The 19802-nt window shown below is 40.2% G+C and overlaps 1 protein-coding gene across 2 annotated transcripts in view; it reads left to right on the forward strand.

Annotated features, from left to right (window-relative positions):
- Positions 1-19802, forward strand: part of LOC144692928 (serine palmitoyltransferase 2-like) — a 137642-nt gene that overhangs the window by 34814 nt on the left and 83026 nt on the right. For both annotated transcript variants that reach the window (XR_013579428.1, XM_078562082.1), the window contains exons 2-3: positions 5198-5392; positions 18286-18440. Coding sequence is in view for 1 of the 2 variants with exons in the window: in XM_078562082.1 (XP_078418208.1) it covers positions 5198-5392; positions 18286-18440 (350 nt within the window). In the remaining variant the exon portion in view is untranslated. The remainder of the gene's footprint in view (positions 1-5197; positions 5393-18285; positions 18441-19802) is intronic.

Consider the following 19802-nt stretch of genomic DNA (forward strand, 5'->3'; position numbering starts at 1 on the left):
TTGTTGCCTGTCAGATTCCACTCAGGTGTTAATAAATATTAGCCAAAGTGGTATTAATGGAGCCATACACAAGTAGATCTATATATTGTTCTTCTGGAAGGAAGTAGTATTGTATCAGGCTTTGTTTATTGTTAAACATAACCTCAAAAAAAATATACAATGAGTTGAAACAAGGCAGTAACAGGATCTGTCTGAGGGAATGATGAGTGAGCAATTTTATCAGAAACCTGAATTTGACTACAGGCTTATAACTACCAACTGCTGAGAATATGTGCAAGTTAACTCTGAATATTGCTAAAGATTGAGGGAAGGAAAGTCTGGGAGATTATATCCCCATGTTTTTCTGTCACAAAATGTTGTTGTGCGGTATTTGTTTTGAAACAGATTAATTCCCTGATGGGGGGGTCTGCTATTTTGCCTCTTGAGGGAGAACAGAACATCCGTTCCCTGCAGCAGCTCTGCTCAACTCTGGAGGACCTCCATTACACTTACTTGCAATTGGATCCAGGCTGGAAAGCTCTCTACAGACATAGAAAATTGTCACGCAGGAAGAGACCTGCTTGTCTATATAGCTGCCCCACACCAAGATGACTGGAGGGTCATGACGTGACTCCACCAACCCTGCCCCTCATCCCAATCCCACAACCATGTAACCCCCTGAGGCAAAAAAGAGGGGGTTAAAAAGCAGGGTCAGTAAAGAAAATAATATTGTAGAAAATCCCCCTCCGACCTTTTCAAGCAATCCAAATCATATAACCTGATTATGCAGCAGTAACTGGTATATAATCATGAAAGCACTTAGGTTGCATAAAAATGAGGCACTCCACACTTTAATTGTATTAACACAAGGAAGCTGGTTAACAGATCACAAGTCACCCTGCTATTGTAGAATACTTAATGTTTGTGGTCACAAGCAGTTTTTCCTTAAAGTCTGATGGCCTGCAATTGTACTGACCCAAATATTGACAGTTGAGAATTAATTATAATTTTAAAACTACTCCAATCCTATTTCGCAAGTTGTGATTGCATTTACCTGGTGTAACTTGGAGGTGAATTGTTCTTTATCGTTGGCTGATGGGAAGTGTAGTTGTACCAATGACAAAACTTGCAGTTGCCTTCTCCCTGCCAATGTACTCTGCATATTTTCCATTACGAGTGATGTAACATGGTACAGTCAGAGATAATTAATGAGGAACTATATATCATGAGATCAACAGTGGTTGTACTGAATACCAATATATTGCCTGATTCAACATGTCCTCCAGTAAATTATAACTAATCTTGTGTTTAATGTCTTGTACATGAACTTGCCTGGAATTCAATGATATTAAGAATTTCCCAGAAGCAGAGAAATGGGGTGTAGCGTTTTGCTGTTGATGTTATGGAAACTAATGTTTTTTAAATCCAGAATGTTTCTCATATTTCTCATTTATAAATGTAACAACTTAAACACTGATAACTTTGGTGTTAAGGAGGGAGCAAACTTGTTCCAAGTCCACTGGTGCAAGGCTTCAGGAATAAAGGATAGATTTTTTTTTTGCTGAAACCTAACAAAAGGAGCTATAAATTTCCGTTAGCTGTAGGCTTTGCCTGCTGACAGCTTCCAATATGGGTGAGCTTGCTTGAAGTTTCTCCCTAGTCATCCAGCTTGTTCAGCCATTTTTCCCCTTCTGTAAGCACGCAGGTATCAAAGGGAAATAAAGATTTGCATTTACATACTGGCTTTCATAAACACAGCCGCCCCAAAGCACTTCACAACAAATGATGTATTTTTGAAACATGATCACTATAATAATGTAGGAAACATGACAACCAATTTGTGCACAGCAAAGTCCTAAAACAGCAATGCAATAATAACCCAATAATTTATTTGTGATTTTGATTGAAGTATAAATATTGGCCAGGTCACTGGGGAGAGCTCCCTGCTCTCCTTCGAAATAGTACCAGGGGATCTTTTATGCCCACCTGAGAGGCAGGCGGTAGCTCAGGTCAACACCTTATCTGAAAGGCAGAGCCTCCAATGGTACAGCACTCTGTCTGTGTCAGGCTAAATTATGCGCTAAGCCTCTGGTGTGGAGCTCTACACCAACAACCTTGATAATGCAAGTGGTACCCACTGAGATATGAGTTGGCTGAATCTGGCTGGAATGTTTGAAACCTTTGTGAGGTCATAAGTGAGCGGATAACACTGAATCTCATCAGAATGTAGCGCTTCTTAGAGGTGTGGATGGAACATTTTGACTATTAATGCCCAAAAGAGCATGACCAGTAACAAGGAGAGGTCATTTCAGCCTTTCAAAACCAAAAACACATCTAATCACTCCCACAATTTCCATGACTTTCTTAGAAATTAATATTGATGAAAATAAATCTTACAATTTTTTTAATTACTCCATGGTGTGTGGGCTTAGCTGTCAAGTCCAGCATTTATTGCCCTTGAGAAGGTGGTGGTGAGCTACTGTTTTGAATTACTGCAGTCCACAAGTGTGGGTACTCCCATAATGCTGTGAAGTAGAGAATTCTAGGATTTTGACCCAGTGACAGTGATGGAATGACAATGCACTTCCAAATCAGGATAGGGTATAAGATGAAGGGTAACTTGCATGTCGTGGTGTTCCCATGTGCCTGTGGCCCTTGATCTTCAAGGCAACAGAGGTCACAGGTTTTGAAGAAGCCTTGGGTGAGTTGCCGCAGTGCACCTTGAAAATGCTAAAGCTCACTCTAACTGTAATCTGGGTACCTCCATTCAGTTGTAATCATTCTTCCTATTTGTGTGTAGATTATTAAATATTTAATAATTTTGGATGATGTAGCTTGAATTTCTGTGTTCCATGATTCTCTTAAGCTGATCTAGTCAGGTTTTGGAGTTTGAGAGCCATGCTTAAAAACTCCATGTTCATAGTCATGTTTCGTGTCTATAATTGTAACAACAAAGGACCAACTGTAGATTAATGACGAGAATGGTTTGACAGTACATTGCCAAACTCTTCTGGTTATACTATCCTTCCTGTTCCAGTTTATTTTTAGAAATATATACTCGGGTTAAAACTGTAATTGTGCTCGGAAGTGTTCTCCTGAATGATTAGCAAATTTTCGTGGTGGAAAACGGAGCAAACATCAAATGTAACCATCTCAATGTGGACTCGGGCTACAAATATTTAAGCCCTTCATTTCTGCATGTTTTATACTTATGGTTGTCTTGAGATTGCCATATGCATTGCAAAGTTATAGTGTATTTGTTATGATATGGCAGGTGGTATTTGCCAGGCTGACCAAATCCTGAAGGGAAACTTGACCCTGCTATCACAACGATTTTGCAATTTGTATTTATTACAAGGTGTGTGCACTGAAGTCAGAAGTAATGAGTCCATTACCACCTTTAGAGATTTCAACAATTAATTTAAACTTTTACACACAAGACTACAGTTACACAGTTACATTTAGTTTTATAACAGTTCTCACAGGATTTCTACTTAACTAAACTCCCAATTACATACCTATTTCAGGCAACAGTCCAAATAAATTCTTAATCTATAAAACATCCAGCAATATTAGCACAAGCACCTACTGTTGCTATAAGGGAGGTACTTCACAGCTCCTTTTTCTCCCTCACTCAACAATGGAACTTGGAGCTTTTAACATAACCTTGGTTACTGGAACAGCAAACTTCTCCAGGGTGGCTAGAGGCTTTTTCCACAAGTCTGTTTCACATAGTGCACCTTTCAAGATCCCTCTTGGCCACACCCCACACAGCTATCCATCTTTCTTTAAATATATTTCCTCTCTTTTGATCTGTAAATCCCATTGTTTCAATCTTTCCTTAGAAGTTATTTCCTAGAATATAAAAATCTTTCATGTTGTCATTATGGCCAGCACTTTTGGGAAAAATAAACTTAACTTTGCCTTATTTATCTTGCCAGTTGTTAACCTCATGTACCTTTGAAAATCAAACAACCTCTCAACTTATCTAAAAATGCAAACTCCATTCACAATGTATCTGTTGAAACTTCATCTTAGCATCCCCATTTCCATTTCAGATGCCTGTTTTACGCCTAAACCCTTTTGATGATTCGAACCTTGCCAGTCTGACTGTCTGCAGTTTAATTAAATGACATCCGCGCGCACACGCTTCAGTATCTCACAGTAATATCAGGCAAAAAGCGTTTCCTTTGCACATTACAGAAACTGAAAATACTAAGGACAGTTAGCAATGTTAACATATCAAATATAGACTCTTTCGAAATGTCAAAACAAAACAATGCCATGTAAAAATGCACATGCACAAAAATGAAGACATAGGAAAAATATTACATGCGTGTAAAGCCCACAACATGTGAATCTTGGCTTATTCTTCCCACATGGGTGCTTTTGTGATTCTCAATATTTTAAAGCACATGGAAATCTGTTTTTATTGCACAACTTTGCCAAATGATTTGCACTTCCATACCTCTTTTGTCATGTTCACTTAGCTTTCATCTGCAGTTAAATTCCCCATTTGAGGTCTTGTAATTGAGTGGCTATGTTGAAACATGACGCTGATAGTGACATTATTTAATCTAAAATGAAGTTTATATCCAGGAGGACTACTTTTTTTTTTAAAAATAAATCCCTAGGGTAATCATTATATTAAGACAACCGCAGTGGCAACTTGATTTATTAATTTACTGAAAACCGAATAAGCATTTCAGTTGAAGACTGGCAATTGGTATTTGAATTCAGTGAGATTGGCTGACCTTTTGTAGGTTTAGGAAAAGTTTTTTCCACAGGCCACGATTTGACAGCAGGTCTTGACTTCAATACTGCTAAAATGCTGGATGCTGAAGAGTACTGTACTATTAATAACATGTGCCCACCCCACCCCACTAAATCAATGTTTTTGTAACAGTACTGTCTAACATTGCTCAAAAACATCCTAAATTAACTCATTTCTTTTAATTTCAATGATTGACGTAAGTTTTTCTTGGAATCTTATGCTTGAGTTCTGTTTTGCTCAAATACCCAGATCACTTCATACTTAACATAAAATTGCAAGCAGCCCAGTTCAGCTGGAATAAGTTGTGTAAGAGCTGATTGCACTAAACTTTTATACTTACGAGTGACAGTCTCAGTGGTTCTCTTCGTGAACTTTTGCTTTTAAAAGTTTAACGTTACCAAAACTGCAGAATATTCATGGCATGCATGGACTTTTCTGTTCCAGATTCATCACATTGCCCAGAATGACGGACTATACAAAAAGCCATTTAATCAATCCTTTGAGGAAACTCCTATGCTCGTTGCTGTGTTGACCTATATGGGTTATGGAATTCTTACACTGTTTGGCTACCTCAGGGATTTTCTTCGGGAGTGGAAGATTGAAAAGTGTCATCATGCTACTGAGCGTGAAGAGCAAAAGGTAAGGGCAGAATTTCCAAAGTTTCCTTTTTATTTTATTGTAGTTTTAAAATAATGGTGCTAGATGAATTTAAAATACCTTGTCTCATGTTGCAGAATTGCATGCTCAAGGCCAGGCCACTGACTCCAGTGACTAAACAGGCTAATTGCATTAAGTTCTGGACTTTTGAAAATATGAGCAACAGTCCCACTTAGACTTCAATAGTATAGTAGTATTGGGTGTCTCAAGTTTTGTCATATTAAAATACATAAAGGACATACTTTTGTGGTAACAAAGCTACAACTTGCTTAGGTGATGGAGTCCTTTAGTTTCCAAGCTGATCTATATGTGGTTCCTGGACTGCTGTGTTTGGGTCTATGGACAACAGATCTTGATGGGGTTGTGCTGCATTGTTTAGTATCCCTGGTGTTCAGAGCTTGGTGGGAAGTAATGCTTCTGAGACTGCTGTATATAAGAACATAACAAATAGGAGAAGTAGACTATTCAACCCCTCAAGCCTGCTCTGCCATTCAATACGGATGTGGCTGATCTACCTCAACTTCACATTCCTGCTTGCTCCCTATACCTCTTGATTCCATGAGAGATCAAAGATCTATCAATCTCCGTCTTAAATTATACTCAGCAATGAAGCATCACAGCCCTGTGGGGTAAACAATTCCAAAGATTCACAGCTGTCTGAGTGAACAAAGCTCTCCTCATCTCAGTCCTAAATGATCAACCCCTTATCCTGAGACTCTGCCTCTGTGGTCTAGATCCCCTAGACAGGGAAAACAACCAGTGTGTCTACTCTATCAAGCCCCCTCAGAATTTTGTATGTTTCAATGAGATCACCCCTCAGCTCTTCTAAACTCCAGAGAGGATATATTCAATTTACTCAGCTTCTTAACATAGGATAACCCCCTCATCCCAGGAACTAATTGAGTGAACCGTCACTGTACCACCTTGTACCTGTACCAAGTAATCCTTCATGAGATATGGAGACCAACTGGGCACAGTACTCACTCCAGGTGTGATCTCACCAAAGCCCTGTACAATTATAGTAAGGCTTCATTACTTTCATACTCCAATTCCTTGCCATAAAAGCCAGCATGCCATTTGCCTTCCTAATTGCCTGCTGTACCTGCGTTCCCACCTAATCTTGTATTGTCAGTAAACTTGGATACGTTACTCTGTGTCTCTTTGACCAGATCCTGAATATAGATTGTAAATAGCTGCGGCCACAGCACTGATCCTTGTGACACTTCACTCGTTGCTGCCTACCATCTTGGAAAACTGCCCCTTTTATCCTTGCTATGTTTTCTGTCTATTAACCAATCCTCCATCCATGCTAACATGAGAGCCCCAAATCCTTGAGCTCTTATATTGTGTAATATTTTGTGTCCGCATGTTTGGAAAGGAGGTGGGAGAAGGCTATAATAATTTCCCAGTTTGTAGCCTTACGTCAGGGTGTTGGAGGAAGCGAGCACATGTGCATACTGTAGAGGAGCAGGGTATTCTGAACTTCAGGAGTTTGTGGAAAAATTTCAAGATTTGTTTGGCTGACCTGAGGATGTTGGAATTACAACTAATGAAGCTTCCTGAGCTGGATCCCAATGAGAAGGGGAAGGAGCAGCACTGAAAGTGGAACGTGCAGTTGTTTGCCTCTGCTGAAAGCTGACAAGGCTGCTGCTTCCATATGGGAAATCTGTTTCTGACAATGTATTTTTCCAGAGGTGAATAATTTCCATTAATAGTACATTTTTGAATTTCCTGTGGCACTGCTGGGTATGAGAGACAGAGAGGGGCATGACTGCCCTTGATGGAGTGAAGGGAGGAATGGGGATCAATATACAGGAGGCTAGAGTCAGGAATGGAGCATTTAGAAGATGGTGGTCATGTTGGAGGACATTCCAGGCAAGGAATTTAAACACAGGAGAGTTTTTAATTTGGGACGTTGAAGGACCAATGTATGCTGGAAAGGTTGGATCGGTGTGATTTGGTGTCATTGTTTTGGAAGTGAATGAACTTGAGGTAGGACTATTAGAAACCACTCAAGAGCTTTATGGAATAATCAAAACTGTAGTTCACAAAGGCACAGATGAGGGTTTCAGGAGCAGATGACCTAAAGTAGTGGCAGAGGCAGGCAATGGCTCGGTGAAGGACAGGTGGTGGTGTTACTTGGAGGGGGAGCAGGCGGCAGTGTGATTCGGTGGGGCAGGTGGCAATCTTTGCCAAAGAGGGGTTGCAAGACGTATACCATGTTGAATGGGACGGAACTTGCACATAGTCTGGTTCAGCCTGAGACTGTACATAGAAGGATGATGCAATCAGTGGCAGGAGCTGAAGACGATGGCTTCAATTTAATGTCTAATCAAATGGTATTGTGGATTATCCAAGGCTAGTGGCAGATGTGTGCCAGGCAGAGCAAATCCACAAGGGAAACCTGATCGCACCATCACCATGGTTTCGCAATTTGTATTTATTTTGAGATGAGCGCACTGAATTCAAAAGTAATAAGACTGCCAAGATTTTTAGAGATTTTTAAAGAAAACTAAATTAAAATATTTATTAACAAAAGAAAAGATTTCAAGTGTGTATATAGGACTACAAATTACTACTATAATAACTCCTAAAATTCCTAATAAACTTACACCCTCTTAAGGCAACGGCCCAAAAATAGATTAGCATGCTACCCTGGACAGTGGAATTCCAAATGACTTTTCTCCAGCTCCAATTTCTGTAAATGGCAGGCTTATGCACAAATTACTGGAGGCTTCATTAAGGCTATTTCTCTCACTTCTGTTAGATCTTGCAATGCCTTCTCCTGACACATGGCCTCATTCTCCTTTTATATATGTTTTTCTCTTAACATGTAAATTCTATTGCTTCATAAGTCTTTTGAAACTATATCTCATGACATAACTTTCATGTTGTCACTATATATTGTCAGTAACCCTTAGGGGAAAAATAAACCTATTCCTTAGCTTGCTTGTCTAGCTATTTGTAAACAGACTGAGATCCCTTTGAAATCCAAATCACTCTTCATCTATCTAAAAATGCAAATTCCCTTCACACCTTACATGCTAAGCCAACATCCATGTTTACTCATTGGCATGCCAAGCTTCTTTTAATGAGTCAAAGCCTGCAGTCTACCTGACTTTAAATGTAACCAAATCTCGCACAAAGCTAACTATTTACCCCCGTAAACCTACTTTACAATAAACCAGAAAAATATTATGAAAATTATTATACCTTCATGACAGCTAGATGTCAGACAACATTGAGTGGAGAGTGCCAGTCCATAAAAGGTTGGTCATCACCCAGTCTTCAGTGAAACTTCCTGCAATCTAAATTGTGCTAATGTAAAACTGTCTAAACACAGTTTAGAAGTCAGCTGTCCAGCACAGCTCCCAAGCGATTTTGCTGTTACCCAGTCGGCAGCATTAGACTGCATGTTTGGTATTTGTGCAGTGTTAACTATCCATTAAAAGAGAGATTTTATCATTCAAGATAATTCTCACTGTCCTCCTGAAGTGAGCAACACTGTTTGGCTTTAAACTTGCAAATTAATTACTGGAGTCCAATCTTGAGTATTGCTCATAAGAGACATGCTGTTGAAGCTTTTCGTCTTGCACTCATCAGGACAGACACAAGAATGCCAAATTTCAAAGGGAGCAACAATTTATCCTACATAAAAGGGTGCTGATTGATTGGCAAGTTGACTTTGCTTGGTTGAGGTGTTGCCATGGTGAATGCACAAGTTGTCTCCACACACTTATGTTTAATTTTTTTTTAAAAGGCCTGGGCATGTTCCTTCTTCTTGCAGAGGACAGGCCCCCCAGAATATAAATTGCTGTGATCAGTTGAGATTTGGCATTGTGTTTGTCCTGATGGCAAGATGAAAAACTTCAGCAGCATGTCTTTTTTTTTCAAGCAATACTCGAGCTCCGTACTACCAAACGACTATTTGGACTCCAATCTATGGTGCTCTCTTTTTGGAACAAACCCTGCTGCAAAGGGTACAACCTGAAAGGGGAATCCCAGTTTAGGGTGTAATCCATCAAAACTAATGAAGGATCACCTGAAACCTTCGTCTCTTTCTCATTCTGATGCTGATCAACAAGTTGATTAACCTGTGTTTTTAGCTTGACTGGGTCTTCCTGACCACTCCAAATTTAATCTTCATGAACAAGAATGAATGTGCACTGCCCTGACCTTGGAAGAATGCTTAGATTGGAGGAATTATCTGTTTAAACGGCATTATATTTCTCTTTAGAATCTTTTGTGGCATTTTCACAGATCCTGAAAGAACCTCTGAAGCCCACTGCAGACATATAAGGATGTTTTGGCGCTTTATCTGCTTCAAGCAGCAATCTAAAGCTTTAGAATACCCTGTAGAAATACCTTCAAATGTACTGCAAAAGCCCAACGCCTCACCACCACCACCTTAAGGGTGATTAGAGCATAAGCAGCAAATATTGCCTTGCCAGTGGCATCCACACCCATGCATGAATAAAAACATTTTAAGTTGTGGTGGATTAATTTTAAATCTGTTTTAAGATCAAACCTTATTTGTACTTCCTTCAGTACTAGCTCTAAACAAAAATGTTCACAGTTTTTCAGATTTGAGTCAATTGAAAGGATTTCCTCCTAAGTTGCATCATATACTAATTACAGGATATGTGCTCCCAAACATTTGTCTCAATTGTTTGCACATACTCATTTCCCAAATCTGGTATTCTGATTTTACCTTGAATTGCTTCAGCTGCCAGACCTCTGATCCAATGTTGTAATAGTCCAAAGCCTAGAGTTTCTTTAGGTTTAGTTATTAAGTTAATATATTTCTAGAGTTGAAATGACTAATCTACAATGACCAGTTAATCATAAGCCCTTTCATTTTAATGTGGAAAACTGTTTTGTCTTCCTGTACCTGACTGTGTCTCTGGCATTCTGGTTGCTGGTCAAGCGATGCCTCAGTGTTAAAATTTTTGTCCCTCTTTTTTGAAGCCCTCCATGATTTTGCCCCTCCCTATGTCAGTACTCTCCTCCAGCACTCCAACTTTCCAAGACAGCAGCACTCATCTAGTTTTGGCCTCTTGAGCATCCTGACTTAATCATTCCACCAGCTCCCTAAGCTCGAATTGCTTTGCTAAAACTCTCCCCGTTGCTCGATCTGTCCTTTCGTTGAGATGCTCTTCAAAACCTAACCTCTGACCAAGCTTTTGGCCATCTGCCTCAATCACTGGCTTAGTGTCTAATTTTGCTTTATAATACTCCTATGAAGTGCCTTGAGTCATTTTATTACATTAAAGGCACTTTATAAATACAATTTGTTGCTCTCTCACTTTCTATTGTGCTCACTGTTTCTCTTTCTAGCTCACTTTACTTGCCCTTTCTTCCTATCTCAAACCATAATCAAAATCTTCTGATGATATGTAGTGCTAACATATTCTTATATTTTAAGTATACTCCATGATATAAGATTACACGAGTCTTTCCCCAAAGTGAGAAAGATCTTTCACCATAACTAATGGCGGCCAATTTAAAAGCTTGCCGCACAGACCTAGAATAAAAGTTGTCTTCATGAAACCCTACATGTTGGAAACCGGTGGCATTCGTGCAGGTCTCGAACAGCTTTAAAACAGCTCCAGTGAGTTTGGGTGCAGCCATTGTTGTGGACTGAAAGTCATCAGCACCTGAACTGGAGTTTTCAGGTGAAAATAGGCCACTGAGCATAATGATCTGATTGGTAGTGCGTGCCTGACACCAGATCCATCATTGTTGAGCTGTAACTTTAAACTTCAAAAACTCATTGTGCAAGTAACTGGTGCAGAGATGCCATCTGCAGTGCAAAACATTCCTTTGTCCCCAGTTGGTTTTTTTGAAATCTCCCACTGGAGTGATAGTGCCCACTTTTAAAGCAATTTCAATTTGCCAACAAGTACTCAAGAATTGTGTCTCAGCTAGATTGCACCTATAGGTTCTAAATGGATGAGGGAAGTATAAACCTATTAGCCTTTCAAAAGCTGCAGAAAATCTTAGTTCTTCATTGTTGGAATTTTCACTGACCTGAAACTACTTGCATCTATTTGAGATGTGATGAAAGGCTGGGGAGGCATGGGGGGCCAAAGATGACTTGTTGGAGGAATATTTCTGTATTAGAAACTGTGGTCAACTGATGGACCAAATGTTTTTATCCATTCATGGGATGTGGGCTTTGCTGGCTGGGCCAGAATTTGCCTATCCCTAGTTGCCCTTGAGAAAGTGGTGGTGAGTTGCCACCTTGAACCGCTGCAGTCCATGTGGTGTGGGTACACCTACAGTGCTGTTAGGAAGGGAGATCCAGGATTTTGACCCAGTGACAATGAAGGAATGACGATATGCAAGTCAGGATGGTGAATGACTTGGAGGTGGTGGTGTTTCCATCTGTCTGCTGTCCTTGTCCTTTTAGATGGTAGTGGTCGTGGGTTTGGAAGGTGCTGTTGAAGGAGCCTTGGTGAATTCCTACACTGCAGCTTTAGATGGTACATACTGCTGCTACTGTGTCAGTGGTGGAGGGAGTAAATGTTTGTGGATGTGGTGCCAATCAGGCAGGCTGCTTTGTGCTGGACGGTGTAAAGCTTCTTCAGTGTTGTGGGAGCTGCACTCATCCAGGCAAGTGGGGAGTATTCCATCACACTCCTGATTTGTGCCTTGTAGTTTGTGGACAGGCTTTGGGGAGTCAGGAGGTAAGTTACTCATCACAGGATTCCTAGCCTTTGACCTGCTCTTGTAGGCACAGTATTTATATGGCTAGCCCAGTTCAGTTTCAGGTCAATGGTAACTCCCCCAGGATGTTGATCGTGGGGGATTCAGTGATGGTAATGCCGTTGAATATCAAGGGGTGATGGTTGGATCCTCTCTTGTTGGAGATGGTCATTGCCTGACACTTGTGTGGTGCGAAAGCTCGCTTTCATTGGGAGTTATTTTAAGCCTCTTTATGTTAGTGATCTGACTCCAGGAGCATGACAGTGAGGTGCAGACAATGATTGTTCATTGAATACTCCTCTGATAGAGACACTTGTTTTCCATAGCTGACCCTCAGAAGCCCTGCTGTCAGAGATTTTGGTGTGCTGTTGTTTATGTATTGCACTTCTATTACTGGTGGTGCACCTGCAGTATGAAACTGATTATTTCTTTACACACTCGCATTTATGCCAGACCTAAAGTTACTGGAAGTTATATTCTGCAAAAATTGTACTTCCAAATGGAGATGTTGGTGTTCTGTAAACAATCAGTGTTACAGACCCTGAGGCCATGTCTGCCCATTAGCAAATAAAAATCCCCTCAAATGTAGATTCACTTCTAGTTTTGGCATGGAAAGGGAGAAAGGATAAACTATCTGCTTTCCCATCATTTGTAACCAAGTTTAACAGTGCAGAGCTGGGTAAAAGCGCAAAGAAAATAATCAGGAAGTAATTGAAATGTTTAGTCAGAAGATACAAGACTGAAGTAGTGTTTGCAATTATAACTTTGGGCTATCAACACAGCAATTAAACTAGTAGCTTGAAAATAAGCAACCCATCTCTCTGATTACATAATGTTACAATCCCTGCGGGGGGAAGCATAAACCAAAATAACCATTTATCAAAAGACCTCCGTGCAGAAATTGCCCACAAGATTTTGCTTTTTGTAACTTTTACTTTAACAAATTAAACATGAATTAACACCAGACAAATATTAATTCAAATTAAGTAAACTTCACTTTAAATAGTCAATACAACAAAGAAATGCCGTACATAACCACAAGCACCTGTATCGCTCCCCGCAGACGTGGCACTACGTGCAGTTCCAGAGCGCCCTAACTCAACCTCTGATACGTAGGATCTCACTTTCCCACTCAATCAATTCGGCTCTCAAGTCACGTTCACTGGCAGCTGTATTCCATTCAAGGTCCCTGGAAACAGTTGTCACCCGAGCAGCACGTTTTTGCAGAGCCTCCTTAGGTTAAGTTCACAACAGTCTTGATGGCACAGATTCCCCAGAGCCTCCTTCACCCCACCCTCCTAATAAACCTTGTTAAACAGCCTGTTCGGTCAGGCGAAACTGAAGCAACAGCAGGAAAATTGCCCAATTCACAATCCCTGCTCTAACCCTGTTTTTAGCTTTCTGGTCTGTTTTAATTGTAATATGCACGGATGCGTGCACAGCTCCTTGTAAACGTACCTTCTCTGTCCTCCCCTCTGCTGCAGCTCTCTCTTTTTTATATTCGTTCATGGGATGTGGGCGTCGCTGGCTCAGCCAGCATTTATTGCCCATCCCTGGAGGGCATTTAAGAATCAACCACGTTGCTGTGGGTCTGGAGTCACATGTAGGCCAGACCAGGTAAGGATGGCAGATTTCCTTTCCCTAATGGACAGTAGTGAACCAGATGGGATTTAGTGGCAGTCGGCAATGGTTGCACAGTTGTCATTAGACTTTTAATTGCAGGTTTTTATTGGATTCAGATTCCACCATCTGCCAGTCTAATGCCACCACCACCCCCTTTTACAGCAATAGCTTCTTTGGCTTTCTGCTCTGTCTGGCCACACAGCTTTTGTATGTTAACTTCCAAGACATTTTCAAACATTTTTAAAAACAATTACAGGTTCCCTAGACATTTTAAAGCAATTATAAATTTTCCTTACTATACTGCTTTTTTTTAAATTCAGCTGAAATATTTAGATTGAACCATGAGATTAGTTCCTTTTGAGTTCCTGACTGCCATGTGATGTAATTTATCAATGGATCTTCTTTCACACTGCCAGAATACCTGCAATGCTTTTTTAAAAAGTCATTCCAAGAATAAAACATCCAAAAATAAATTATTTTGAAGTTTCCATGTGGGAAGGACAACACATTGACTTTGGGGCTGTGGTGATGCCAGAATTAGTTGACCTCTTGACATCAATTTTTTATTGGTGCTCGAAAGCAAAATGTAGCAGAGGTGACTTTGAATCTGCTTTTTATGCTTTTGGGCATTTTCTCAATTTGTACAAAGATCTTGGCTGCCTTGCAACTGTGACGTTGCACTTTATCCAGTCTCGATCATTCATAAAATAGGTAAAAATGAATCCAGACATAGCTCACCCAACTAGAAATGTCTAAGGATCTATTTTCCTCCTTCATCTCCATATCCCCAAAAATATAAGCTTCCATTTTGACCCCAGTAATGGGGGTGGTGGGATCATTCTATCTCTTGACTATCTTGTGAAAGACAAATTTAGAATTGATAAGTTCAAGCCCATCATGGTTTAACTTTGAGAGTTCCAAATGCTATTTATTCTATTATTTTGTGTATGCTAGTCTTATTTTTACAGTGCTTTGTCATAATCCAGCCACTTGGTGCTGAGAATCCATTCTGTGGTTCTTTATACTGGCTCCAAGGCTTAATGAATCCCTCATTTTTACTCCATAATTGTGCTTAATGTAAAGATTTGTGAAGCTTGACCCTTTATGTTGTAGGTTAAAGTATCAGAAGGCTGTGGGTGGGAAGGGGGTGGTGGTTTGAGGTGGATAGCATGCCCAGCAACAGCTTGTCAAACATTGCTCCAAGGTATGACTATCCTAGCTGTTTCTATCTGCGCTCGGGAGGCTTGTTGGATGCCAGTGTTAGCATTGCCCACTACTGAGAGGTCATCCTAAGAGCAATGGACTGATTGGGTTTCTTCAGATCCTACCCTATGAAGCTAACCTGCTGAAAGATTGATCTTCTGTTTCCCTGCTGCACCCCACCCCACGCTACAGCCACCAAATAAAGAATTGATGTCACTTCACCCTGTCTGATGCATGCAGACTCTTGTAACAGATGCCAACAGAACTAACTATATTTGAAAACCAGAGAATTAGAGGCCTTCAGGAGCAAGTGATTACAATCAGTGATGGCATTTACCAACAGAGAACTACAAGCATTAATATACAACACAAGCTGTTTCTATATTTCTTAATTCTGATGAGTCATATGGACTCGAAACGTTAACTGTATTCCTCTCTGTAGATGCTGTCAGACCTGCTGAGTTTTTCCAGGTATTTTTGTTTTTGACACAAACTACCTGATTTAATATAGTATTACTTTGCTAGCTTCAGGAGGCAATTTATATAAATCACCTGGTACTACAGTTCACCACTTCTCTCCTGATTCCACACTCGAGGCACCATTTGGAATTCGAAATACTCCTTCTATTCCCATGCTTGCGTGTAATGACATCATTTGTCTGACTCAATTTGAGCGTTTAATTGGGCATCTTTCGTGCTATTTTATGTCAACAGCTGGCCTTGTATATTCAGTGGACCAAAGCCAAACTGGCTATCTAGTAATAATTCTCAAAACTCACGAAGGGGCTCTGCTGCTGGACAAACAAGCCTGATCCTTTATGGCAAAGCAAAAGGTGTGAGAAATAAGCCATTCCCATTGCCTCCACTCAAGATAAAATCCAATTGCAATGCAGTTGATTCCTTATTGAAGTTACTTTGAAACATGTAGAATAAAAGCTGCACTGTTTATGCATTATGGCACAATGTTTTGGCAATACACATGGAGAAATAAAGGAGTTGATTATTTACATTTAATATGCTTACACAATGAATGTGGCTCACTTGGGTGTGGTATTAGTACTTGATGAGTCACAAAGCATCTCAGAAGTGCTTTATAACAGCATTTGGACCATTAACGGTGCTCCTGATAATGACTTTGCTTCCAAAACTCAGTATACGTGCACGCTAGACCTTTTAAATGGGAAAATGTTATGGGGAATAAGTTTTTTTTTGGGGGTGGTGTGGGGGTGGTGGTGTTGGAGAAAGAATGTTTGGGATACTTTGTCACAGTGATTTTGAAACTGGCCTGGCATATTTACAACAGAAACAAACAGCATTGTTTGTGGAATGTATATGTTTTGGCAGCTATGCAAGTGCTAGATGCTAGTTTTTGAATTTCTTGGGTGGCCTTGCTCCTTTACCTGCCCAAATCCTACACACTTTTTGATGCAGTAGACATGATGGGTGGTCTCCACTGGAAAGAAGATAAATCAAAGGTTCCCACAAGGTTGGAAATTTGTTGGAATCCCTCCTGTCAGGTTACTGCCCCTGCCACAGTCCTGAAACAGCTCTTAGTAAAATCACCGATAACATCCTATGTGACTGTGACAGAGGTGAACTTTCCCTCATTCTTCTTGACCTGTCTACAGCTTTTTGTTATGGTTGAACACGCCATTCTCCTCGCCACTGTCGTCCAGCTAAATGGGACTGCTCTTGCCAGAGGTAGTGGTTCTTATCTATCTAATCGCAACCAGAGAATCCCTTGCAATGGCTTCTCTTCCTGCTCCCGCATTGCATCGTTACCCCCTGGTGTCTTCCCGAGGATCTACCCTTGGGGCCCCCCAATTTCTGATTTATATGCTGTTCCTCAGTGACATCATCCAAAAGTAGTTTTAATTTTCACATCTACTTCTCAACACCTCTTGATGACTCCATTGTTAAACTATAATGCTTATCTGATATCCAGTACTGAATGAGCAGAAATTTCCTCCAATTAAATAGTGGGAAGACTGAAGTCATTGTTTCTTGTCCCTGCTGCAAACTCCATTCTCTACCTACTGACTCCATCCCTCTCCCCGACAACAGTCAGATTAAGTTGGTCTGTTCACAACCTTGGTGTCACATTTGACCCCGAGATAAGCTTCCAACCTCCTATTTGTGCCATCATGAAGACTGCCTATTTCCATCTCTGTAACATTGCCTGATTTCATCCATCTCCAATCTTTTGCTGCTGCAACCCTCATTCCTCATTCGTTAACTCCAGACCTGTCTATTCCAATGCATTACTTGCTGGTCTCCCACATTACCGTCTAAACTTGAAGTCATCCAAAATTCTTCTGCCTGTGTCTTAACTTGAACAAAGTTTTCATTCCTGTGCTCGCTGGCCTACATTGGCTCCTGGTCAGGCAACATCTTGATTTTAAAATTCTCATCCTTGTTTTCAAATCCCTGCTTAGTCTCACCCCTCCCTATCTCTGTAATCACCAGCCCCATAACCTCTGATATCTGCACTCTAATTCTGGTCTCTTGAGTATCCCTGATTTTAATCATTCCACTATTGATGGCTGTGCCTTCAGCTGCCTGTGCTTTAAGCTCTGGAGTACCTTCCCTGTGCCTCTTAGCACCTCTACCTTGCTTTCCTCCTCCAAGATATTCCTTAAAACTTAGCCTTTGGTCATCTGACCTAATATCTCCTTATGTAACTTGGTATCATTTTTGTTAATAATGCACCTTGGTATGTTTCATTATAGGGGTGTTACTTAAGTATAAATTGTTGAAACAATAGCACTTATGGTACAAATATTTTCCTAAACTGCAGAATTTTGAAAATATGAATTTTTTTTATTGGGAAAGTTTATACTGTCTATGTTATTGGATCTTTGCCTGATTTATGTCTTTAAAAAAAAGTCATGCAGTATCATTGCTAAGGGGCATAGCTGCTCATTATTGGGCAGTAGAACATTGCTTTCAAAGAACCACTGAAGCTTGCAGTGAAAACATTCTTTGGTTGTATATGAATTTAGTCAAGTGGTTTCTTCAATTTCCAGATCATGGGTTCTAAACTTGGTTTTGCTGAGTCTCAAATTTACAAATGTTGCCCAAAATTTTGCAGGTATTTGTTCTACAACCAGACACTTAAACACTTAAGTTCATTTTTACTGAACTGGAGTAATGTTTGCTGAGTTTAATTATATAGATTAGCTGAGTTAATTAATAACTGCACTATTTTGCAAAGTATTCTAAATTGGGAGAAGGAAGTTAATTTCGGCATCATTAAAATTGTTTTGATTATAGACCTTCAGGTCTGCAATAAAACAACAAAATACTTAGCCTTGGAATAATTTTAAATTTTTCTTCTGTAGGATTTTGTGCCATTGTACCAAGACTTTGAAAATTTCTATACCAGGAACCTGTACATGAGAATTCGAGACAGCTGGAACCGGCCAATCTGCAGTGTCCCCGGGGCAAAGTTTGATGTAATGGAGAGGGTTTCCCATGACTACAACTGGACATTCAAGTGAGTCACCCTACGCACACTTAATGTACCTGCTAATTTTATTCAGGGTTAATGAGCTGACTCGCTAACTGAAGTTTGTGGTGTTGGGCACCCATCTAATTTGTTGTTTGAAGCTGTTATGTGCTTAAGAAGCATGTGATATGCATGAGTGTTTAAACTCAGTGAGGCTCAAACAATAACAAGCACCAAAAGAAAAATTGGAATTTTTCCAGTCTTTTTTTATTTAACTGGCTTAAAAGGTCTAAGTTAACTGAGTATTCTTGTCACTCACAGGAGACTAATTTCAATGGGGTTAGGGGTGGGGGAGGACTTTTCAGATGCTTTGTTTACCTTGGATGTTGCAGTCACCCATCAGAATCAGATAATGATGGATGACCTCTCATAACGGCTGCTTTAGTGAGAACGAATTCACTGGAGGATGGGTGGGAAGAGATGAAAATAAGTGTACTGTAGACAACAGAAAAGGGGGATGGGGTTGGTTGTGGGAAAGAACAAATCAAGTTCTTGCATTTGAACAAACTAGAATGCAGAAGGCATTTCATAAAGTGCCATATCAAAGGGTATTGCAGGAAAATAATAACTCATGGTATAGAGGTTAACATATTGGCATGGGTAGAATATTGGCTTACTAACAGGAAGCAGAGTAGGCATAAATGGGTCTTTTTCAGGTTGGTAAGGTGTAACGAGTGGGGTGCCACAGGCATCAGTGCTGGGGCCCCAACTGTTTACAATTTATATAAATGACTTGGATGAAGGGATGGTTTCCAAATTTGCTGATGATACAAAGGTAGGTAGGAAAGTAAGCTGGGAAGAGGACATAAGGAGGCTACAAACAAGAATAGATAGGTTAAGTGAGTGGGGTGAGCAAAGATCTGACAGATGGAGTTTAATGTGGGGAAAATGTGAAATTGTCCATTTTGGCAGGAAGAATAAAAGATAAGCATATTGTCTAAATGGTGAGAGATTACAGAGCTCTGAGATGCGGAGGGATCTGGGTGTCCTTGCGCATGAATCACAAAAGGCTAGTATGCAAGTACAGCAAGTAATTGGGAAAGCTAATAGAATGTTATTTATTGCAAGGGGAATTGAATACAAAAGTATGGAGGTTATGCTTCAGTTGTACAGGGCATTAGTGAGACCACATTTGGAGCACTGTGTACAGTATTGGTCACCTTATTTAAAGAAGGATGTAAATGCATTGGAAGCAGTTCAGACGAGGTTTACCAAACTAATACCTGGAATGGGTGGGTTGTCTTAAGGAAAGGTTGGACAGGCTAGGCTCTATCTACGAGCTTAGAAGAGTAAGAGGTGACTTAATTGAAACCTTTAAGATCCTGAGGGGTCTTGTCAGGATGGATGTGG

The sequence above is a fragment of the Cetorhinus maximus genome, chromosome 18, assembly GCF_964194155.1.
Source record: "Cetorhinus maximus chromosome 18, sCetMax3.hap1.1, whole genome shotgun sequence".
NCBI classification, from domain to species: Eukaryota; Metazoa; Chordata; class Chondrichthyes; order Lamniformes; family Cetorhinidae; genus Cetorhinus; species Cetorhinus maximus.